Source organism: Microtus pennsylvanicus, chromosome 3 (assembly GCF_037038515.1).
Source record: "Microtus pennsylvanicus isolate mMicPen1 chromosome 3, mMicPen1.hap1, whole genome shotgun sequence".
Taxonomy (NCBI): Eukaryota; Metazoa; Chordata; class Mammalia; order Rodentia; family Cricetidae; genus Microtus; species Microtus pennsylvanicus.
Window position 1 is genome coordinate 127559016 of NC_134581.1, and position 25677 is coordinate 127584692.

Here is a 25677-nt window from a genome sequence, read left to right on the forward strand (position 1 = left end):
AAATTCTTAAAATCTTTCCACTGCCTTGTACCTTTACTTAATTTTTTTGAGAAAAATTTATAAAATTGTGTTAACGACAGCTATCATATTAATCTAGCCATGACTCCGTTAAAGCCAAGGCTACTTAGACAGCAAGGCTTCTACTAGCCCCTCAGTTATAATCCAGCCAGTGTATATTTGTCTCTAATTTATTTTTATACCATCAATAACAACTTTTATCTTCTTTTAATGTATTGTGGTGTCAAATGTAAAAGTGAGTACTTTTTTTTTCTCTTTTTGTCAATACCTGTGGTCTGATTTGGTCATTTTCAGTTAAGAAGAGAAGACAAAATTTACAGAAATAAACACCACTAGTTCTGAGCGAAGGGATCTGAGGACAGGTAGCTCACGCACAGGCCAATACTCCACGAAAGTCTGTGAACACACAGAAGTCAAGGGCTGAGGCTGGCAGGTGGTGCTGCAGAGCACAGGGACAGAGCTCCGCCTGAGCATTAGCTGTGCTGCCGTCCTCCCAGTGAATCCGAACAGCAAACAAACTCCCACCTGCCAAAGATTCACTGAGGGGTGATTCTCAGAGGTGGGATTTGAAAGGCACCTCTGGGACTCAGGCCAAATCAAGTGCAGACTGAGTCTCTGAACCGTCCTGATGGGGGACTCACAGAGTCGACTGTTACTCCAGGTTAGCACGACTAAGGGAGGCCTGCAGTTTCCTCACAGTGTCCATGGTGATAGCTAGAGAGCCCCCCTCACACACACACATGCACCATCACGGATCCTGAGCCCTTCTTGCATGAAGATTCCACAACATAGCCAGGGGTCTGTGTGCGGGTGGATCACTGAGCTTAAAGAAACAGTTGGAAGGCCACTTTTCTACATTCATTCTCAAAAACACATGTTCTCTCAACATGGCAGGTATGTGGATTTTCTTCTACCACGTATGGCTAGCTTTTCTTTGATTCTCTAGTCTGAGGACACTGGGTTCCTCAAGGTATATCATTTTCTATACCCGTGCTTCTCTGAAGATCTCATTTGGGCTTTAATTTCACCTGCATGAAAATAAATCCACATCTCCTGCTCTCCCTACTTTCTTGAACTTCAGCTGCACAGTCATCTCCAAATGAGGTCCCTGGGAGGTTCCTTTGTATATGCAAACTTGCAACCAGATCCTCTCTCACCAATCAAGGATCCCCCTAGCCTTCCTCATGTTAGTAAATGGGGGAAAATGTAATTTATGAATTGACCCATTTCTTCATATGGTATAACCTCTCTGTCCAAAACTGTGGGCAATTGGCCATTCTACTTGCACTTGTATCCCTGGCCTTCCCAGTTCCCCTGTCCTGGAGCTTTCAATGGTCTCAGACCTTCCTGTGCTTCCAAGTCCATGGGATGCTGTTTCTCACTTGACTATGTGGCTCCTTCCCTTGCTTATTCTAAAACCTAACTTTGCCTCCCTGTTGACAAGACTTTCCCTGATGCAACCTTTGCATCTACAAGTCCCACTCCATAGCTTTTCCTATCCTTCACTTTTATGTTTTGTGGGAAAAAAGTCACAATCTGTCCTGCAGTCTAGCTGTGTTTTGACATTATTTCTAGTATGCTACTTTTATGACATTTACTTTGTGACAGTGAAAATTGTCATCTACTACCCCACTGATAATATCTACCTCATATAGGATAGAACTAATGAAAATGCCAAATAAAGAAAGGGATTCTGAGAGCTTCAGAAAATATTATGAGAGATAGAAATGATTTAAAGAAGTAACAGCCTTTAGTGCTTGAGGATTCCTATAAAACTGGCTGTTATGAACAACACAGCGGCGGAAGCAACCCATTCTCGCTGGAGTGTGACTAACTTACAAGTTCAGAACCCAGAGCAGGCCCTGCTTAGTGATGGGCTAAGTTAGACTATAAGACATAAGCTCCCCACAGCCTTCTTCTTGGTTGATATGTGTTCAGATGCTTGAAAGCAGGTTACAAAGAAAGAGTATTTAAGTACAGATGTGGACTCTTGAGTCCCTGTGAAGCACAGTTCTTGTCATTTCTTTGGATGGAGTTCTACTGGCTATGTTTGACAGGATATTAATAGGAAAATAGTATTCAAGAGAAAGGCTTGGTGGGTAAAGTTACCTTTAATCAAGCGTGATGGCCTGAATTTGATCCCCAGAACCCGTAATGGAAAGAGAGAACTGACTGCTACAACGTGGTATGGCATATGCATGCACATGCAAAAGATAACTAAGATTTTCTTAAACTGTATTTGCTAAGAACTAGATTTGCCTTTTATAATTTTGTGCTTTTGTCACTTAAGCCTTGATTTTCAACTCATTGCCCTGTCTAAAACAGGTGCAGAGCAGTTGCCAGGCAGACGAGTAGACAAGGGTTGCAAACACTGTCATCTCACCATTTTAATTCAGGAATCCTTACAAACAGTGATTTACAGACTAGCTTTCAGAAGTCTACCCAATGAGCATGTACGTCACAGGATACAGTGAGACTCTGGAGCTCCCCGCTCCACCCAGGCCCATAGCGCCACCTGTGCTCAGGAACTGTGAACACGCCTCAGCACGGCCTGCGCACTGGATTCTGAGCACCATGAAGTGGGTGCTGCTACCCACACCAGTTAGACAAACACCAGCTCAGAAGTCTATGAGGCGCTAGCTGCAGTATTCAAAAGAATACTGCAGAGAATACACCCCAAATGTTGTCAGAGTCCCGTGCTTTGCTTCCCTGAGAGAATAGTGTGGGTCTGAGTGAATTACAAGTGCAAGGAAAATCAAGATCTAGGGCTTAAAAAGTTGCAGTAAGAGCCTTGTACTCCACCATACCTGGGCAGAAGATATCACATGCCAAAAAAGATGACAGGGACACAAAATCTCTTCATAACTCCCCTATACCTGTGGAGACAGAGTTCTTAGGTCCTAATTACCCCGTAAAGGCCCCACTTTTCCATACTTTGCAAGGTTATTTCACTTTTTAATTGAGTCTTGGAGAAATCTAGAAACCACAAGTTTCAAGAGTTGAAAAGTTGTATAATGATCTGAATAAAATAAACTGGGAGAAGTCATGTTATGAAATATTAAGCAAGAATAGTTAGTGACAACATGGTTCCTACTACTGCCACTGATGAAATAGAAATAGCAAGGTACAGCCTGAGTATTAAGGCCAGGAAAGCAGACAAAGAATCAGCATAATCTGTCTTGGCCCCCAGAAAAGGAAGGAAGTAGGCAAGGAGGGATAGCATCAGCAGCTCAGGTATGGTGTGTGAAGGCAGATCTAGACACCCAAAGGTGCTATAATAGCCGTGAACAACATGTACAGACACCATGTGCCGATGTCATTTTTGTTGGAGTTCTTCTAAATCAAAGACGGGTTTTACTATTTTTTTAAGCTCATTTGTTATTTACTTACTTATTTTGGTTTTTCTAGACAGAGTCTTACTCTGTAGCCCAGAATGATCTGAAATTCCCTATATAGTCCAGACTATTAGTCTCAAACTTGAGGTAATTCCCTCGTTGCAGTCTCAAGTGGTACAATTATAGGAACAAGTTATAAAACTGAGTTTAGAGACAGCCTCTAGAAGCTGTTTCTAGTTCAGTAGGATACTTGGCTGCTAAAGTATTTCACAGTTTGGCATGTTTGCATTTATCTTCACATACCCACAATTCTATCTGCAGGGTATAGCAATGTGTCAGAGGAGACGGCCCATACAGAGTGAGCACTCGCCTGTTTCAGCACACAATTTCCTCCTTTGAAATTCCACTCAGATGTGATGAAGACTGAAAAATGACTTAAGATGTGCACTGGTGAAGATGAGGATAAATGGGAGCATTACAATTGGGAAACATCCATTTAAAAAGACCTTGTGCATATCTCTCTGTTCCAAAGATTTTTAGTACAGGAGTAATGACAAAAGCAAAGGGCGTATTTATGGATAAAATCTCTACATTCAGATAAATGTCAACAAATAAATGGATATTTTTGTTGCAGGTGTGAAGTGGACATGTGGTCTTGGAAAAGTACTTTATCTGAGTTTCTAAACTGCATTAGTGGAATAAGGGGTGCCGTTTGTTCTGGTTTATTTTCTCTCCCTCAGTTGTTGTGATGCTGTTTCTGCCAGGCATTTACTTACTGTGTCGCATACATGTGTGCGCCCATGGGCTAAGTGGTCACTCTTTTCCCTTCCACCTCACGTTTTACATCCTTGCTCCTCTGCATTCTCATCTCTTCTCCACATTTCTGGTCTTGGAGAACAGGAAGACATCTGTACTTTAATCACTGATGATTATAATATTTTCTAGTCTGAAAGCCCTTCTATTGTAACTCCGTGGAGTTTGAGTTTTGCTTCACAAAGCAAAAGTCAACAACTGGTGAGCTTTTTAGAACATGTTGACTTTTTCTTTGTCAAGTAGAATCATCTTAATAGTAAGGGAATACCTGCCTTCCATTCACACAAGAATCTGTAATGTGGTTTTTAATGATTTAAATATTTTAAATAATATTTTATTAATTACTTGAGAATTTCATACAGCATAGTTTGATCTCATTCACCTCTAACTCCTCCAGATCCACCCAACTTTGTATTCCTTTCTATAGCATTTTGTTTTGTTTTACACTGTCAGATTCAATCGGTGTTCCCCAAATCTCTTTATTTTGGGCCCTGCTGGAGGGGAATAACACTTGTAAAGAAAACTGATTCTTCTTATTCTGGCAGCTATCAAATGCCAATCTTTCTACAAATAAGATCAAAACATATCTATTTACCTCCTCACCTTCATACTGGGAATTTATCTGGCTTGGGTTTACACAAGATTTATTTGTTCTGTCATAATTGTTGTAAATTCAAATGTGCATCTGCCTTGTTGTAGCTGTAAAGCATGGTTTCTTTGTTGTCGTTCATTACTGCTGGCTCTTAATGATCTTTCTACCCCTCTTCAAATATAATCCTTGAGTGTTGGGTTAAAGGGTTTGCTATAGAGGTCCCATTTAGGACTGAGCCCTCCATAGTCTCTTATTCTCTGTAGATTCAATAGTTGTGGGTATTAATGTTATATACTGTCTACTGTATGAAAAAGCTTCTCTGATAAGGGTTGAAAGATGCACTACTCTGTGAGTCACTGGATGGTTTTAATACTATGTCTATTTAGCAGAGTGATATTAGTAGGCTCTTCCTAGGGCCTATGATCCTATCTAGTCACAGGCTCTCGCCCTGTAATAGTGTGAGATATAGAGGAGGTCTTAAATCCAACCAGAATGGAGTTGGTTACTCCCATTACATTTGTGCCACTATTGCACTAGTGGTCACATCTTACAGGACAATTACTATTGTAGCTCACAGGGTTCCTGTATGTGTAAGATTTGTCATTACTTTTCTCCTCTGGTAGGGTGCATAGCACCTTTCAGCACCATAAAACTAACCAGTCATGGGTGAAGCTTTAAGGTTATTACCAACTCAGTTTTTCTGCTTTATGGACTTACGTATATGGTGTCTTTAGCAACAGGGTCTTATTGTCAAGTTCTGGAGGGTAACTAAGAGCAATGGCTTGGGGGAGACTATGACTTGGGTGTTTTAAGAAAAATTTCTATTGTGAGTGTTATAGAGATGATTTAATGTACCTTAAACTTAATCCCAATTAAAATAGAAAATTATCTATTAACTCTGGCCCTACGGAAAGAAAAAATTTCATACCAAATAACTTTGCCAATTGACAGCAAACTAACCATTGATAAATAGCTACAAGTTATTATACACTGAATTTATGACATGGGTAGTGGAAGAAGCTGAAATTACAGGTTTGTTGTTGGATACACGCTAGCCTAACAGCATCTGTAGATGTGAGCATGATCATCAACTTTCAAAAGAAATTCCAGTAAATCAGCTAGGGATTGTCCTGGTACAATGAACCATAGCTTTGCAAGAATCAAGGCATAAGAGTGAATTTGTTATTCTGTGTGATCCATTAATTTTTGTAGGAATTAAAAGGCCAGTTTTAAATGCATTCATAGGACTTTAGCTTTCTCTTGGGCCTTGTTGCAAGGAAGGCCACTTTTTCGTTTCCTGGCCACCCAGCAGCTCAGACCTGAAATAACCATACATAAACTGTATTATTTAAATCACTGCTTGGCCCATAGCTCTAGCTTCGTACTGGCTAACACTTATAACTTAGCTTAACCCATCTCCACTAATCTGTGCATCACCATGAGGTGATGGCCTACCAGCAAAGTTTGAGCACGTCTATTTCCAGTGGTGGCTCCATGGCTTCTCCCTCTGACTCTGCCTTCTTCCTCCCAGCATTCAGTTTAGTTTTGCCTGCCTAGTCCTGTTCTGCCCTGCTCTGCTATAGGCTCCAAACAATTGCTTTATTAGCTAGTGGTATTTATGGCATTCAGAGAGGAATCTCACATCAGGGCCCTGTTTCCTGCTATCATGAACATGTAGAACAAATAGAAATGTTTCACTACCACATAGCAGTGCACCCACAGGGAAGTAACCAGGAAATGACTAGCTCTTCAAGTTAAAAATCAGTGCAGAGAACATAGTATTTTACCAGATGTGACTTTGGGTGTGGACAAAAAGTAGGTCTATGATTATCTCATAAATTTTAGCGGAAATTTAGGATAACCTGCTCCTCATACAAAATGTACGATATTAAAACTGCACCTTGTTTGACAGTTCTGCAAGTTGTTCCTTAGATCACTATAAATAAGCATGCATATTAGAAGCATATCTTGTTGGGACAGGAGGAAATTTGCCCATCCTGTCCCAACTTACCTCTTCCTCTACAACTTACTGCCTGGTTCACTTGTTTTAAACTTAACTGCATTATTTCTCATCATGTTTATACTTTCTATATTTTTGACTAGGGGTTCATCATTTAATACCATTGTTTTTAGTTTATATGTATTGATGTTTTGATTGCATGTATGTCTGTACAACATGCATGCCTAGTGCCCACAGAGGCCAAAGGAGGGCACTTATCTCTTTGGATAGGAGTTTACAGATTGTTGCTAGTGGCCATGTATGTGCTGGAAATCTAGTCCAGGTCCTTTGCAAAGAGCAGCCAATGTCTTTAACCAAAGAGCATCTCTCTAGCCATTGGTTAAAAGTTCTTGATAAATAAATGCCTCACAGTTGGCTGCTATTACAATGATCTAAGGATGTCACTGTAATCTAAATGTCATAATTTTTAAGCCAAATGCAGAATAGTCAAGACCAAAAATGAATGAATATTCTGATGGAACAAGATAATCAACATATATTACAGAAACCTACTGTGTTGGCACATAGATGATTATGTCTTTACCCATGTTGCATCAGTGACTATTGCCTTTCTAAATGGCCCATCCACTCTGACCTCAGCTCATGATTACCCCTGACAAATGTGTCTACTCAGGCTTTCATAATAACAGTGTATAATTCTCTGCTGCTGAGATATCCTTGCTCTAGTACTCTGTGAGTTTTCAGTGTAATTCTCCCATTATTTTTTTGCCTTAAAGGTCCAGAAGCATCACTTCCTACCAAAGCTATCTCTGAACCAATAATAGGTTCTACCAAGTTGTATGCCCAACAGGGCTGATCATGCTGCAGCCTAACATATAGTGTAGTTACTCATAGCAGGTTCTAGAACACCCTGTCTCTCAGAAGTATTCCCAAGTGTAGAATGTGCTATCCCCAGAACATAGGTGGGCCAATTTGGCATTTGGTATTTCCTTGTCAGTGGTCAGAAATGTAAAATGCAAACATTTAACATTTTAAAGAAATGAGTGTGTGTAGGAATGTTCCAGATCACTGAGCCTCTAAACATTTCCCCTCATACTCTAGATCACTGTTGGCTGCATGTTCTGCCTTCTTTCTACAGAGACCTCTCTAATACTCACTCTTTCTTGTTCATCTCCTCTCATTAGCATTGTGTAATCAGCATAGCACATTAATTCAGTTATTCAGATCCTTTCAGATGGCAGAGGGCAGCACAGATCTTGGTTTATTTGCATATGCATAACGAGTCACATTGGACATGAGATGCAAGTCTAAACACAAAATTCACTTAGGCTCTCTTTTACTTACACACAGTTCAGAAAGGTGATCTTACACAAAATTTTGACTGCATCTATGTTTTCAACATGACATGTAACGTGAGGACAGCTATAATGTCTGTCATGTTCATGCTTAAAGTCTTTCTGGTTTGGATGTATTTTAGTTTTTTTTTCAAATTTAAAATGATGTTAATTGCTACAGCAAGTATCCTGCACTGGTATCACACATGCAGTTCAAATGACTACTTGTTTGAATTTGTTCTGGACCATTAGTAGTAGTAGAGTCTACTTTGGAGAATTAATTTAAAAAGTCGGGAGCACCAACTGGGAAACTAGTCCAGTTGGAGATGTCAGCACTGCATAAACTCAATGTGGTAGTGCACACCTATCGTGAGACGGTAGGAAATCAGAAGTTTAAGGTCATTCTCAAGCACATAGTGAGTTCAAAGAGTTTGAGATCAACTGGAGCTACATGAGACCTTGTCCCCAAAGAAACAAATAACAAAGCAAAATCAAAACCAAGGAAGCATCAACCATTTACTGTTTTAAAAGTGGTACTAATTGGCCCTACCCACAATATTTCATATAAGATCTACTGCTTTAGTGATTCTTGAGGATTCTACTTGTTGCTTACAGTCAATCAACTGCTACTCCACTAGTTCAGAAGCCCATATTTATCTCTTCCAATATGCACACAGGCGCTAGACATCTGGCCATGAAGCAGGGCATTTCTAGGGCTGTATTTATGACCTGCCTCCATCTTTCTCTCCTAATCAGGGTCTTTTCTTCTGTTTTTATTTGAATTTTTCAAATAATAAATTATGATCATGTTTTCCCTTATCCATCTCCTCCCAGATCCTTCCCACCTACAGAAACTCATGTTCTCTATCTCTCTCTGTTTTTCTCTCCATCTCCATTTCTCTGTCTTTGTTTCTCTTCTGTTCTCTCTCTCTCCTCTCTCTCTCTCCCCACCCAAGGAAATGAATATGAAAATAAACAAACAAGCAAAACCAGTAAGGCAAAAATATCAAAACCAAACAAAAAGTTTCTCCAAACACAAAAACAAGAATCTGTTTTGTGTTGATGGACTCTGTTTTGTTTTTTGGTTTTTTTTTGGCCAACTACTATTGTCCTGAAGTATGTTTGATATACCCAGTGTTATTTCATTCAAGAAAACTGATTTATCCATTCCCCTGCAGTCATCGATTGCACGTGGCTTATTAAGGATGGGATTGTGTTCATTTCCCCTTCTTATCACAGGGATTTCTGACTGCTAACCTTGTTCTTGATGTAGCTTCATCCCCTGGGCCTCAATGTGAACACTGCAATAGTTCTTGAAATATTTGTGCAGTCTTTCCTCACCAGAGTAATTGTTCTCCTTGTACATTGTCATAGATCATCAGGGTGGCAGGTGAAGGAAACAATAGCCATAAAGACATCACCATGGTAAGGACCTCCCTCCCAGGGAATCACGGCACTTAGATTCTGAGAAGGGCCTCAGGCCTGCAAACTTGGCAAGGGATAATGGGTTTTTACACAGTGGGCTTCCAGGCTTATGTATCCATTCCAAAAATGGCCATGCCCCTCTTCTCTTTTCTTCTATTGTTTGCAGTGGCAGTTCTAGAATTTCTAAATTAGAATTAGATGCTGCTTCTCTAGCCTAGATCCAATTTATCAGTTTGCAAGTACCATCCCCAGACTTATTAACAGGGTGTTAAATCCTGTTACACGAGAGATGGCTTCCACACCAACTTCTTATCCAAGTTGATGTTCCATACCTTTGATCCAGCACCCCTGGGATCCGGCCCATATGTACTCCTCTAGCTCCTGCCATGAATAGTAGCTAGGTCCTGCAGCTCGCTTGGCATAAGGGCCTTTTCTGCTCTTAGCAGGCCAGATGATGTCGTGTATTGACCTTGGTTTCTGTCCAGAATGCAAGGAGGGAAGATAAAAGCATGCATTCTCTTACAAAATAAAAATCTCTGCATCATCTTCTTCATGGTATAAGGAGAGGGCACTTCATGGGATCAGAGAGTCCCGGCACTCTTCAGATACAGTATTTCTGAGTAGATCTTTTTTCTAGTCAATGTTCATGCCAATTTAACATGCTCCAGATTTTGCTGCCCTCAAATCTTGCTTCTCAGTCATGGCAACAACCCAGTTACAAGTCTTCAACTCAAAGCCACTTAAATCAGTCTCCATTCCTGTCCGTATCCCACATCTACTCTGGCAGTGATGCCGTTTAGCTTCCTCCTCCAAATATGTTCAGAATCTGCCACCCCCGCTTAGGTACCGTCGTAGTCCAAATCACGCACCAATTCTTACAGGCATGATTAGTCAACTTATTTTTCTACTTGTTTCTAAGCTCATGATCTGCAGTCTTTTCTGAATAGAGCAGAATAATATTACTAACACGAAAATCATGATATGTCATCTCTAAAAATTGTACACACTCTTTATATCTCAATCAAGTCAAAAGACCTAAAATAGTCTGTAATTCTCAGCACTATCTGGGCCCATCGTTTTTCTGATCTCGTATTCTATTACTCCCCTCCACTTGTTGTACATGAGCCTCTGTGCTCTCATGGAACGTTCCACACACAGTACCTTTCAGTTTGCACCTACTGTTCCCTGTCTAAAATTCTGGCCACTTTCTTACTGTTTTTTGTTTCCTGTATCCACTTCAATTTTTTTACTTTTTATAAATACAATATTTTTTATTAATTCTTCAATGTCATACATGCTTACAGTATGTATGTGGTCACATCTTACTCCACTCCTCCCCCAACTTCTCCCAGTCTCTCCTGACACCTCCCCATCCCATTTTTATCCTTTTTTGACAGCCTAAGTTCAATTTGTGATGTTTATATACTCATGAGTGTGGTTCCATCTGCCAGAGAGTGGTTGACTTACCAGAGGTGATATCCATAAAGAAAACTCAGTTTCCCTCCTCCGGAAAGCCACCAGCTACCAATAGTTCCTCAGCTAGGAGTGGAAGCTCATGAGACACCCCCCCCCCCGTCACACACGCACATACAAACTTAGGAGTTCTTTTTGTAATTTTTTATAGCTTTGAGATGACCTCCTATCTTTCTTCCCCCTAGACCCAAACCCTCCCATAAGCCCCTCCTTGCTCACTTTCAAATTCATGGCTTCTTTTTTCATCAATTATTGTTACATATTTAATACACTTGCAGTATACGTAAGTATAACCTGCTCAGTCTATATAGTGTTACTTGTGTGCACGTTTCAGAGCTGACCATTTGGTACTGGATAACCAAATGGTGTGCTCTTCCCTGAGGAAGACTATTTCTCCCACTTGCAGCATTCCTTAGTCACGTGCAGCTTTTTGTGCAAGGGTGAAGCCTCTTGCCTTTCTGCAGGAACACACACTCATCGATACTGGCACATCTATTGGTGTCCTATTTGTTCAGCTCATGGTTGGGCAGCCATGGAGGTGAGACTTTATGGGTGTAGCTTCTGACATTTCTACGAGACACAATCTCACAGAATCCTCTCTGATCTTCTGGCTCTTGCCATCTTTCAACCCATAACTTTGAAATGATCTCCATGCCTTACATGTTGAAGTGCTGGAGGTGTAGAAATATCTGTTGGGATGGAAGTTATGTTCTTCTGTGATGTTCTCAGACAGTCACAAAGAGAAGCTTCATTGATGAGAGTGAGGTATCTTATCTGTGGGTATAAATACGGACCAATACTTTGAATGTAGTTAGAGATATACTGTGTCAGTAGAGAGGTGCTATAGGTTCTCTTTCCTAATTCATTACTGTACTGGCCCTGGTAGGTAGCTCAGTTTCCTCTACCAAACATGATTTCCCTCTTGCTGAAAAGGAAAATCTAATTTTCTTAGTGTGGATTTTCCTGAACATCCAGTCTGCTAGAGATTTTATCTGGATGCCTCCCAAAAACTCAAATAGTAAAGGCTTGATGCTCAGCCTGGCTCCTTAAAGTGGGAGGTCAAGAGGATGTTTCCTGAAGGGGGTGGTGTGGCCCTGGCCCTGTTCTCCTCTTGCATGCAGCTCTGAAGTGAAGAATTTTGACATTTTTTGTTGCAATGGTGTAGGAAGCAGGGCCAGCCACTCATGGACTGAGTCATAGTGAACGTTTCTCTTCCTCTAAGCTGGTGATCGCAGGCATTTTGTTACAGGAGTCTGGAGCTGGCAAGCTGTTTGTAAGTCTGACCTTTACCTTCTGGTCTTTTATTCACCACTTTACCAAAGTATTTATCCTCAGGATGTATATGATGCATCCAGTGTAGAAATCTTTACAGGAATATTACAATTTTATGTCTCTTTTTTCTTTAATAAAAACTCTCAGAAGAGAGATTTTTTTCCCAATTTCATTCAATGCTTTATCTTTATTGGTACATATATATATATATATATATATATATATATATATATATATATATTGAATATTCCCTTGTGGCTATAATCTGAGCTATAATATTGCCCATATCAGTTAAAATTGCTGAAAATTGTTGAGTTATGTTTTTCTAAGAAACATACAAAAAGCCTCAGAAATCAACTGATTATTGTTCTAAGTATAGACTGAATTTGTTTTATAATTTTGTTATGTAATGCAAATGGACTCAAGCATAGTTTCTCTCTTTGGATAATTTGCACATGAATAGCATGTGCACACACAGATAGCATGTGCTCATATGGATAACACGCACACACACAGATAGTGGAAATATTTGCAAAATAAGTCTCTCTGTGATCATGCTAAGTTCTGTTCTTAGTCCATAAGAAAATTCTTTCCATTTTTGCATGAAAAATGTTCTTCACCAGTAGTTCAAAATAATTGTGTCACCTTTTAAGAAAAAGTTGAGGGTTATAATTGTAGGCTAACTGGGTTTCATCAGTTGGATATATTTCTGGCCTACAAAGGAAGACTGACATTTGCAAAGCCTCCTGGGGTTTTTCATGATTGATTGTCTCCATTCACTGGATTAAGCCCTGGCTGTTGATTAAACTACAGAACTAATGCTGGATGGCTCACAACCCCTGAAATCCCAGCTTCAAGGAACCAATCTCACCTCTGCTGGAAGAACAGGAAGCGTTCTAACCACTGAGCAATCTCAAGTCCCTGAGCCTTGTGCCCAGCAATAGCCTATGGTTTACATTGCTAGTCTGACTTTTTCTTATTGGGAAGAATTCTTTATATAGTCTACATCCTGCTTTATAAAACATATGTGTCAAGTCTTTTCTCTTGCTCTGTGGTTTTCTTCTTCATTCTTGTCTTTTGAATACTCTCTTGAAGAATGTGATGTCTGTGAAGAAGAATGGGCACATTCAGAGACCACAGCTCAGTGGACATTTCCCACTTGAGCATGCCATGGAAACTGATTGAGCCCCAGCACATGGATGGAATGGTCTGCATCCTGGTACCTTCTGATACCAGACCTTTTACATTTAAATAAGATATAATTTACTAGTCATATCCTTGGGAAAACCTTTACTTCCCTTAAGGTCCTGAAAATGTTACATCACATTTCTTACAGAATAAGTTTTATACTGTAACCCTTCCTGAATTCTTTTGGTAGAGTCATCCACCATTACTCACAAAGACATGGATGACATCAACCCTGTTCGAGCTGTATTTTTCTCAGTTGAAAGTTTCTCTACTTTCTCTTAGAGCATTGCCTGTCTTGTCTGTTAATCTGTCGTTAGGAATTTTTTACATTGCTATGCTATTCTTAATGGAATTATTTATTATTGGTTTATAGATTTGTCACTACCTTTCAAATAGAAGCCTCATTTATATTTATTGCCTTATCACCAAATTATATTTATAGGGTCTTTTGGATTTTCTGTAAATACAATCCCAAGGCTGAGGAGATAGCTCCATGTGTAAAGTGCTTGCCTTCAAGGGTGAATATTTGACTTTAAATCTCAGAACCCATATAAAACTAGGCACAACAGTATCTATAATCTAAGTGCTCCTATATTGAAATTAAAAAATGAAGATATGAGAATCCTGGAAAACTCATGGGGCTGATAGCAAGAAAGAGACCCTGCCTCTCAAACAAGTTAGAAGACAAGGAACGATACTGCTCATCCACACACAGTTGTTGCAGTGTATATGCGCCCACGCACTCATAAGAATATAAATATGATATATATGCAAATCATGTACTCACACTCTCACACACACACTTTTATAACTATAACCCCATTTCTGTAAAAGATCTGCCTCCAGGCTGTAACCCCACCCCCACCATGCCCAGGACTCTGCCCCTCCAAGATCCACTCTGCTGCCTAACCCCACACACCTGAACATCTTCCTCATGGCCAGCCTTCCTCCACAATTTCACCAGACTACATAGACAGGCGCAAACCACACTAGTTGGAAAAACAGCAGACTGCACAGGCACAGGTATAAACCACAATAGTTGGGAGAACAGGCATAGGCATAAATCATACCAGTTAGAAGAAAATATGGGTAAATGCCTCTGTAGGAATACATTCAAAAATCAAAAGAGCAATATGGCCTCACCAGAACCCAGTGATCCTACAACAGCCAGACCTGAACATTTCAATGCAGCTGAAACACAAGAAAATGAGCTTAAAAATTATTTTATGAAGATGATAGAGGTTCTTAAAAGAGAAATGGAAAAATTACCGTAAAGAAGTTGAGGAAAAGACAAATAAAAATTGGAAAAGATCAATAAATCCTGTACAGAAAGCCAAGAAAAAACAATCAAACAGGTGAAGGAAATGGCTCCAGACTTGAAAACTAAAATAGAAACAATTAAAAAAAACCCACAAACTGAGGGAATTCTGGAAATGGAAAATCTGGGGGAAGTGAACAGGAACTATAGATAGAAGGATCACCAACAGAATACAAGAGATGGAAGAGAGAATCTCAGGTGTTGAAAATACAATAGAGAAAATAGATTAATCAGTCAAAGAAAATGTTAAATCCAACAAATACCTAACACAAAATATCCAGGAAATCTGATAAACCATAAAAAGAACAAATTTAAGAATAATAGGGACAAAAGGAGAAGAATCCCAGTTCAAAAAACAAAATATATTCAACAAAGTCATAGAAGAAAACTTTCCCAACATAAAGAAGGTATGCATATAAAGATATAAGAAGCTTAGAAACTGAAAGGAAATTCATGCCCCGGCAATGCTGAAGCATGCATAGGCAGCCGTATATGGTGGTTCTGTTGAACTTGTCCATACTGGGTTTCATGATCTACATTGATGAGGATGACTGACCTCTTCCTCAACAAAAAGCTCACAGAACACCAAACAGGCTAGACTAAAAGCTGTCCTTTTCAAACAGCATGCCTTCATTTCTATATCAATCTTCTTAACCTTAATACAAATTTCTATTTCTCTGCCCTGGTTAGTGGATTTGTGGAGTTCTGACCAGTTACAAGAATTCCGTAGGAAGTCTTGCTTTGAATTTTCCAAGAAAATGTTGGAGCATGTAAATGGTTTCCATGGATGCAGCATTTAATAATCCCGAGCTATTTTTCTATTTCGTTTATTTGTGAGGGCTCAGGACAAATGCATGTAAGAATCTATAGTTTCAGTTGGCTTAATATCTCCTTGCTTACAGTGAGAAGAACCTACTATTGAAAATAGACTAGAAAACACATAGTAGCAGTTTCTGTGAATTCAAGGTTTCCCATGCGCTGTATTTTTTTTTTTCTGATGCCTGAAGTTCTCACAAATTTAACTTAGAGAAAACATCCTGAGGTGATCCTCCTGTGGAATTTGTGTGGTTTATCTGAGAGAGTTAAAATCTCAGGTATATGTCACACAGACACTAGCATTTTAAATTGGAATTCCAAATGGTGTCTTCCCAGTATTATAACCCAGAAAGTTCTCATGGGTAAATAGATAGCCTACGAAGTTAGTTTAATAAAATCAAAACCCAAACTATGATGTTTAACGTGTTTGGTGCATTGATTAAGCCTCCTGGGGGCTCCTGGTGTTTAAAGCAACAGTTTGAATAGGACAATAAATGTGGAGCTGACTGTATTTTTTCTGTTTCTTTCTCATCTGCTAGAAAAATATAGATAATAGAGCTCATTTATTTTCTTTACATTTCTGAGCTCTGCAGATGGGAAAACACAGCCCAGTGGAAATGATTTCTGGCAACCTTGAGAAGATATGTTAGCATTTTGTGGCATTTCTCTCCATGACATGTAAAGCATGGCTCTCCCTCATTGCAGTGTCACAGCGAAGTGTCACAATAAAGCCAAAATAGTGTGCCCTCAGGGAAAACTAGAAAGGCACCATTTTCTATGCACACACAAAGGGTAATATTTATTATAAAGCCTTTCATTTTAGCTCCAAATGCTGTCTGGGCTGTGAGTACTTTGCAGCAGAGAAATGCACAGACGTGAGCTTTAAAGCGAAATGTTGTGCCTAAACCTAATTTTTGTAAATGTAAATAAAAAGTGAAAAATAGAATGCTGTCCTGAACATGTGGGCATTCATGGTCTGGGCAGTGGCAGCGCTGGCTGCTGCTGGTGGAGCACAGGAGCACTGAATTGGCAGCCATGCAGCTCTGTCTTGACCTGGTTTGTCAGCACGGATACTCTTTCCTTCGTCCTTAACGTATAATATAGAAATTATTCTCCCATTTGCTAGATGAGAAATTTGATGTTCCAAAGATCTAGCAGTTTGTGACAGGTTACTCAGCCAGGATGACTGAATCTGCATCAGTACCCTTAATAGAAGGCAAATCTAAACCTGTACTATTTAATTTATTAAATATGTTCTTCAGTAGTTTCATGCTGCTTGTATGTATCTGATCCTTCTTACTCCACCCTTTTATCTTATGTCTCCCTCCCATCCCTGTCATTCCAACTCTCCCTAAAAGTCTCTTTTCCACATCCACGCCTTTTTGTTTTGTGACCCACTGAGTTTAGCCAGGGCTGTCTACCGTGGGTGGGGAACTATCACTAAAGTCTGGTAGTCTCACCTGTGGGAACACAACTGAAGGCAGTGATCTCCATCTCCGCTAATATCACTAAGTAGCCAGTAATGCCCCAGGGACAGTTATAGCCCTGTGACTCGGTTCTCTATCCATGACTGACAACTGACAAGTTACACAGACTCAAAGCAGGCAAATCCACGGTTGTGAGAATAGCTTCCAATGGCTGTCCTGTCCAGAAGGTAGCATTTCTCAGTCCTTCACCTTGTAATCCAGCTTGTGCATTTTTCCTATCCAATCTGAATAGTGTTCTGTGAGGCTGACGGGCCCTGGTGGGTGATATAAATGTCCTGTTTAGAACTGAGTGCTCACTTATTCTCAACACTCTGAATAACTGTGAGTCTCTATTTGTCGCTGTCCAAAGAGAAGCTTCTCTGATCAAAACGGTGAATGGTATTTGTCAATGGGCATAAATATCATTTAGAAAGCATAAATTTGTACTTGGATTTTAAAATCATTTACATAACTCTTCATCCTACACTTGCAAAATTATTAGTTGCTCCTAATATTGAGCTTGATTTTCATCACCATTGACAGCCATCTCTTAAGGGCCAAGTTACTTCTTCAATTTAATCAGATTTTATTTTTTTAAATATTTATGTTAGCAGAATTATGTTTCTATGTCTATGTCTGGGTGTGAGTGTGTGCACATGTGAAAGCAAGGGCCAGTGTCATACAGAAGCAAGTCTCTGGCCCCTTGGAGCTGGTGTTACTTGCTGTTGTAGTCAGTCCTATGTGGATGCTAGGGGCTAAATTCGGGTCCTGAGCAGCACCTGCTCAGAGCCAAGGAGAGGTCTCCCCAACCTTTGCAATGCTGTTGTTTTTTCAGTTGCTGCAGCTCAATATCATCTCTAGATAAAACAGCTGCCACGCAGGCACACCTAAAAATCCCTAGCAAAGCCCCGAGTCAAGCCTTCCCTTCAGTTAGGGAGTTCTGTTCCTTTATATTATCACTTGCACACAGAATTTGTCCAAATCTATTGTTCTGGTCTGGCAATATGGAGATAAAACAAGCTGTGAGACTCTGCACAGCTGTCAGTACCATCAGTTAGCAGTTTTGCTTGTTTGTTTGTGGACTGCCACTTTCTGCATAAATGAGTAATGGTATATGATAATATTTAAAAGGATAAAATCTGGAGGACTAGTTAACATGTGTGCATTCCCCCATCATTAAAGAAAGAAATATTTTCTTGGATGATTAGCCCTTCCTAACTAGAACATGACGAATGGCTGCTGGTGCCAGTAAATCTCTTCCTTCACCACCTTCGTCTTAAATGTGATGATAGCAATGCCGCTTCACATGCGCCCCGCCTTTTTAAACACAGATGTGTATGTGTGGTGCATATTGTTGACCTGAGAAAGGCTTCTTAATTTTTTTCAATTAACGTTTTGTATCTGCTTATTGGTAATTCTTCACTTCTGTCCTTCAACACAAACCAACCACTATTCTTTTTTAAGTTTATTTATTCTTTAAAATCTTCATACATCTTATATAATATATTTGATCATGCATATTCACCATTACCTCTTGCCAACTTCTCCTAGTGCCCGGACTCCATCTTACAACTTCAAGTCCTTATCTTTTCTTTTCTTTTTGTTATTAATGATCCCAAGTCCAGTTAGTGGCTCCCAAGTGTGCCTGAGTGGAGCCATCCACTGGGACATTGACTACCTTTTAGCAGTGATGTCCCCCTCTCTCAGCAACCCTTAGCTTCCAATGGCTGCTTCCACAAGAATCCTCTTTGGCGCTTCCTCACGTTCAAATAAGAATTTTGACTGATTTCATATCGGACCGTTCTTGTGGAAGGAACCACAGCTGCTATAAGCTGATATGAGTAACAGCCTTGTCCAGTCTAGAAGTCAATATTTCACAGCTTTCTTCCTTATCCACCAGCTCTTACCTTTTTTCCATCCATTCTTCAGTGATGCTCCCTTGACCTTGGAAAGGGGAGGTTGATATAGATTATTCATCCACAGCTAAGCTCTTTCAGTTACTTATGCTTCATTATTTAACAAATTTTAAGTTTCTTCATTAATTGTTATCCACTGAGGAGGGGGGAATCTTCCCCAATCAGAGTTGAGTACAGCAAATCTATGGGTACAAGGAGGCAATTTAACAGCACAAGTATTTAACATAATATCAGTGACAGTTTCCCCACGAGGGCCTGCGATCTCCCAAGACTTGAGTTTTTTGACCAAATTTATAGTACCAGGCATGAAATCTGTGAACCAGATATCATAGCAAATCAGAAAGTGGCTGTTTGTTCCTATAATATCCACACCACTACTGCAACCTGAACACACCTTGGCAGGGAGGAACTGGGACAGACCTTTGGTGTCTTCCAGCCCCACCCCCAGCAGCCTACATAGAACTTTTTGGCACTATAAAAGCTAGCTAGTAAGGGAATAATTCCCTGGTCAGTTAAGACAACCACTATTTCTTTAATTTTAAAGTTTAACTCTGTTCCTCATTTCTAAAAGAAGTTATGGACATTTTTCTTCCTGTGTCTATGACTTATTTTACATAGTGTAATACACATCTTCAAAGTATATCCATGTTGATAAATAAAACAAAATTTCTTTCTTGTTTGAAGTTGAATTGTACATAGTGTATTATAAACATTTTATTTGTCCATTCATCTGCTATGGTGCTGAGGTCTTCCCACATATTGGTCACTATAAATAGTGATACACACAACATTCAAATCAATATCACAATTCTTCAAAAACAGAGTCACCATTGTTTCACCAATCCAATTTCTGGGAAAAGAATTAAATCTGGAGCCTTCCTGATCAAATCTTTTGTTAGTTTCTTCTCCATTGCTAACTTAAATCACTCCAATTTTTAAAATGCACTTTCTGTCACCTAAACGGCAGAAGAGTCTCTCCTACTTTCTACAAATTTCCCTGGTTTCTGAGAAGGTCTTAGCAACTTTATCTGAATGTGTTCTGAGATCTTTCAATGAGAGAGACGTTGAGAATTTTTTGAACTTTTCACACACCTGTTACCCCTTACCTCATCTTCATGTCTTTGACTGGTCCTTTCAAAGTGCGCTCCTTGTTGGACAGTGAGTGTCAGGGCAGTTCTGTCTATCTCTCTGCCTGTCCCCCTTCTCTTTCCACCAGCATAGGATGCAGCTTCAGTCCACATAGTTCTCCACCTTCTGCAGGTCCTCTTACCGGGCTGTCTGAGGCTCTCCTTATCATCTAGTCAGAATTCCTTTCCTTTCCTGCATTTCCTGTACTCCTTCACTTTAAACCTGGGTTCAAATATGTAAAAAAAAAAAGTCATTAGTTTATTTAGGAGAATTTACTCATTTTTTCCTATCTGTATATTTTTTTGTTTGTTTTTTTTGGGGGGGGGATTTCTCAGAATGCCTTTATTTTCAGACATTATAGAACTTAAATACTGAGTCAAAAAAGTTTCAATAAAGTATAAAACATTTCTGTTTGGCCACACTGAAAGTAACCATATTCAGTGCCTGACTCTATCTGTATAATTTTTATTTTTCTAGTTTGTATCTTTTTTGAGATGTTTGTAACTATTATTCCTCTCTCCTTCCAGGTTCTTCTTTTCTTTTTTCTCTTTCCTCGCTTGGATGTTTTTTCATCTAACTTTTTATATTAAGAATGTGTATCTGACTTCCCTGAACTGTTTTCCTGAATATGTCATCATCTCTGTATAGTGTTCAAGTTAGAATGGAGGCAAGGGCTTCTGGCCAATTTCTTTTTCAGAGCTGGGGTTAGTAAATTGTTTCTCTGCCTCCGGGATTCTTGCTCTTGGATTTTTTTCATGTGGCACTCGTTCATTCATCTTCAAAGAGCATTTAACAATATCTGCCGTCGACACACTATTGTCAGGATCCTCTGATCTTCACAGATCATGCCAGGAGAACCATTCTCTTAACTTCACACAGTAATCTGCATTAATTCTAAGTGAGGTGTGTGGAGGAAATCTGTGTTGAAAGGGTCTCTCTCGGGAGCATTTCCAAACAGAACCATGTGAGACCAGGAATGAGGATAAACTGTTGGCCATTTTTCTGAAATCAAATCTTATCCATCCTCCTTTTGTTAGTTAGATGCACCAAATGAGTGAGAATCCAAAGACACATGTCTATGTAACAGCCCTCCACATTTCTGTGTCACTGGAGATAGGCTGGTGAAATGTCCACAGCTCGTTCCCTTGCGTGACTGCTCTTTCAGTCAAATCAGGGCCTAAGACCTGTGGTATCAAAAATTGGAGACATGGGAATGGCAGAAATAAGCAATTTTAGTGTTGTGTTACGATTGGAGAACCCACGGTTTTACCATACTGCACATTCTTTCTACCTGGGGGTATTTTTTTTTCTTTCTGTTTCTCGGGGCTTACAAACTGGTTCATGTCTTATTTCACTTCCTGGGTATGTGATAAAGTAAAGCCCGGATCGGCATATGCATACACAGTATCAAGGATAAGTCTTGAGATACTCCCGATGTAAAGAGGAATTCCCAGCAGACTGTTAGCACTAATGATGAACCCTAACTCCCAGTCCTGGTGCTTTGGGTGAGACTTGGTGAAAGTCAAATGTTAAGCAGCAGCGACTGCATTTTATCTTGTCTTAATCTGCCCTGCTCTGCTCAATCCAGGGCTGCATATGATTGCTCTATGGCGAAGAAGAGGAGAGCTGAAAAGCAGGCACTGGGGGTGCCAGTTAACAAGCGGAAATCCCTGTTAATGAAACCACGGCACTACAGCCCAGACGTGGACTGCAAGGGAAACCCGGACAACAGGAATGAGGATGATGGCCTCTTAGAGACGAATGATCACTCCACTGCAGGTAGCAAAAAGGCATGGCCCAAACTTTATATATTCCTGTCACCTGACGTCATTCTTATTCTGTAGAATATACAGTTACTAGGGCTGTGAAGTATATTTGGCTTTAGGAACCAAAAGCCAAACACTTGTTTCACTCAATATTCACTTAATAAGGCCCTACATATTTTAGTCAGATTCTATTTAAGGTCTGTAGACACAGCTTGATGATAGCCTGAGCTCACTTCAAGTCATGTTTAGGTTATGCCTCTTTGTGTAGAAAGTAGAAGATACTAAGCCTTAAAGCTAAAGAGTATGTCTGAGTAGGTGTTAATTTCTAAAAGAACCCTTCAAATTGCAGGACATATTTAAGCTTTAAGACAGCTTTTCAATGACAAAGGTAAATGTAATGTTCATTGCTGATATATATATATATATATATATATGTATATATAGCGCCTATGTATATTGCTAAAACATTAATACATAATTTGTTTTATCACTATGTAAAATATTATTTAGCCCCAAAATATAATAGTAATAATAGGACTCAATGTAGGTGTTTTGTGACATCCATATTTTTATAATCTTCAAATAATACTTAGAACAATAGATTGCAGCAGTGATCTAAGGTGATTATCCTTGAGGCTTCTTCAGTGGGAGAGCAATATAGAGAAGATATCTCTGTGCCTGTGTTCTAAAATAAGTCATTTAAGCTTATCTTTATAATACGTTGATTCAATCCTTGGCTCACTTTTCAGACATCTTTTTCAGGATGAATGAAACGTAGCTTCTACTCTAAGGACTTAGAGTTTGTGTCTTCCTAGATCTCGGCTGCTGGCAATCTCTCGCATCCACAAGTTGAAGTGTCGTTGATTGGTTTGTGACTGAGACTAAGGTGTCAGACATGCAAAAAAAATCCTCAAAACCTACGAAAAGTTTAAGTTATAAGGCTTGACTAATAAAAACTGGGATGAGACAAGCACATTAATATATTAAATATATACCCTTAAATATATTAAATATATTCCTATTAAATATATACCTTTTACTAAATGTGACATTTAGGGAATCGGCATAATAATAAGTTAATTATTTACTTGAAAACTTAAACAAATGGAAGTAAAATTCTAGAAATAGTCCTAGACATTATTTTTAAAAATATAAAAACATATTGACTGAGGATGTTCTCAGTTAGAGAATCTTCATTATCTTGGCTAAGTATTGAAGATTCCACGGCTAAAAGAGTGTTGTCTTCTGATTGGTGGATGGATAATGACGATTTTAGACTTCTCTCATATAGTAAACGATTTTCAGCATCAAGGCTCATATTTAAATTGTAATCATCTTTAACTTTTTCAATTTCCTTGATCTGGTCACTTTTATGTATTGATTCATGGACATAACAGATGAAATCTGATCTTAGGTGTTCTTGGACCACTGTGGAGTTGGGATCTTTGCTTGCAGCTTGTCCTAGAGCCAAAGACTTTATCAGGTCTGCGGGCCTCCCACCTTCTGCTCTAACAATTTGATCATCATAAATGTTGATTATCAGTTAAGAGAATGTTGTTCACATACATCCAGTAAAATATTTAGTCATAAGCACTTATAGGCATCTATTTGCAGGCTTACAAAGGCTGATGGTTGCATTTAATATTAGAACTACTAGTGATAGTGATGCTGAAATTTCCATGGTGACAATTAATTTTCATCTCTTTATATGTTGCACACATATAAACGACATCTTTTAGTTCATTTTACAGTGTCACATAGTATGTAGAACCTTGATCTTGGTTTTACAGATGAAATAATTAAACACCAAAAAGAGTTCATTCTGAAAGTAGCACAGGTTGCAGACTGGGGAGAAAGTACCTAGTAGACTATCTAAAGAGCAAGCAAAATAGCTCTATCTCAGTTTCTCTGCAGGTTCAGTCCCCCTGCCCATACTCCCCTCAGAATGCATACTGGGCAAAGTTTTCACAATGTCTACATGAAGCTACAATTTCTAAAAAATGACAAGCCATGAATGTCCCTCTCCGAGGTCAAGAGAGAAAAGATTTTAATTTGCCTTCAGTTTTTGAGAAATCTTAAGGCCAGCCACAGAAGGAGAGGGTACCGAGCCTAGTGCTCAGTGCAACAGAAGAGCACCTAACTTCAGTGCTCCTCTGATCCAGGCTCCTCATTGTCTTTGCCTTAGCAGGAGTCTGTCTAGTTGTATTTTCAGCTGGACCACTCAGATAATGAGAATATAAAGGACCCATGAAGGCTAAGGCCATGCTCTTGAATTCTGTGTTTCATTCCTCTGTTTGACTCAGACTGTACCCCACGCTCTAACCTGACTCAAAACTACATGTGGCCACTATTGTGGGTAGCTAGAAATTCCTTCCTGCCTGGGGAGGTGAACACCAGGAAGCAAGACAAACTTAGACTCCTGGAACAGACAGAAAATGATTCATCATGGTTCAAAGTATACCCATTATGGAGTTCCCAGCAGCATGACCATGTGCTTCGGACCTGAGAATACCTGCCTAAGACACAGAAGCTTCTAGGGGTTGAAATTACACTTATAATATGTCATCTTCATTAAAAAGGTAAAGAACAAACCACTCCAGTCTCAGAATTTTAGAAGATAAATTTATTTTTCAATGGCTTTTATTCCTGCCTAAATTTCATATTCAAAATCTCTAATAAATGAATTTACCTGTAAAAGTGTCCTTCCTGGATATAGAAGCAAAACTGAATCCAGTGTCTATAAAACCCAGTCACACTAAGAAGCTCATTCCAAACTCAGTGGCATTTTCAGAGGAGTTCAGAGAAAAGATAGATGATAGGTAGGTAGGTAGATAGATAGATAGATGATAGATAGATAGATAGATAGATAGATAGATAGATAGATAGATAGATAGATAGATAGACAGATGTGAAAGTATAGGATTACCAACAACTCATCATGGAAACCTTGGTCTACAGTCAGGAACTAAATTGAACTTTTATATACCAGACAAAACTGTATTTTTTTAACTACACAAAGGAAAGTTTCCCAGCCCAAACTACTGCCAACCATATATGCTTAGATGTTCGCACAGGACAGAGAAAGGCTTAGGTCATTTCTGAAACTGCCAGCCTGTTACCTGCTGGAAGTTGACCTTAGTGTTCCCAATTTGCCATCTTTGTAGTATTAGCAAAGTTAAGGTCTGTGTTGCATGAGAGTTTTGTTTATATTTGCATTTTTGACCAATAACTTAAGGATCATTGTTCTTTTTTAACCCAAATTAACTTGAAGTACATTCAAGTGTCTTCCTATAAATTTATTATGAAAATTGTTTCAATTTAGAAAAGCATTTGGCTATTTACATTCTTAGTATCATCTCCTGAAAATGGCTGTATTACATGAGACATCTTCTCTAGTAAGGCTTTCTAGCCTGTGGGATACTTGGGTTAGGTAACAGAAACAAGGACACAGGCTTCAAACCATGTGAACCCTGGTCTGTACTCAGCCCTCTCCTGAATAGCTGTGTGGTCTTGAGCAAGCCTCGGCAGACCTGGAACAGCAGTTTCTCTGGGAGATGGACTGGAAAGCACTTTGTAGTGTTGTAAAATAGATAATGGAGCACTCTGCTAGGCACATGAGTTCACTGTCCTAGGAAGGGTCACAGGATCATCTAGTCATTGGTCCATCCTCATTCTGAAGATGAAAACCCCTGCTCCAGAGAGCAAGAGCTAACTAGACCTCACGTGTTTGTGTATTGTGCCCCAGCTTCCAGTTCTGAGGGCAGATGCCAGTCTGTGCTCCAGTCCTCAAAGGCTTATATGGAAAGCCCACCTTGCTGAGCTTTCCTCTGTGCAGCCTCTGTTGTTCCTTAGGAATG

General features: G+C 39.5%; 1 protein-coding gene across 10 annotated transcripts in view; it reads left to right on the forward strand.

Moving 5' to 3' along the window:
* The window catches only part of St18 (ST18 C2H2C-type zinc finger transcription factor), a 251543-nt gene that overhangs the window by 170827 nt on the left and 55039 nt on the right, over window positions 1-25677 (forward strand). For 9 of the 10 annotated variants that reach the window (XM_075967088.1, XM_075967085.1, XM_075967090.1 and 6 more), the window contains one exon: window positions 21643-21833. In XM_075967088.1, coding sequence (XP_075823203.1) covers window positions 21643-21833 — 191 coding nt within the window. Of the gene's footprint in view, window positions 1-3674; window positions 3712-21642; window positions 21834-25677 lie in introns of all 10 variants that reach the window. The other variant, XM_075967094.1, reaches the window with a different exon arrangement.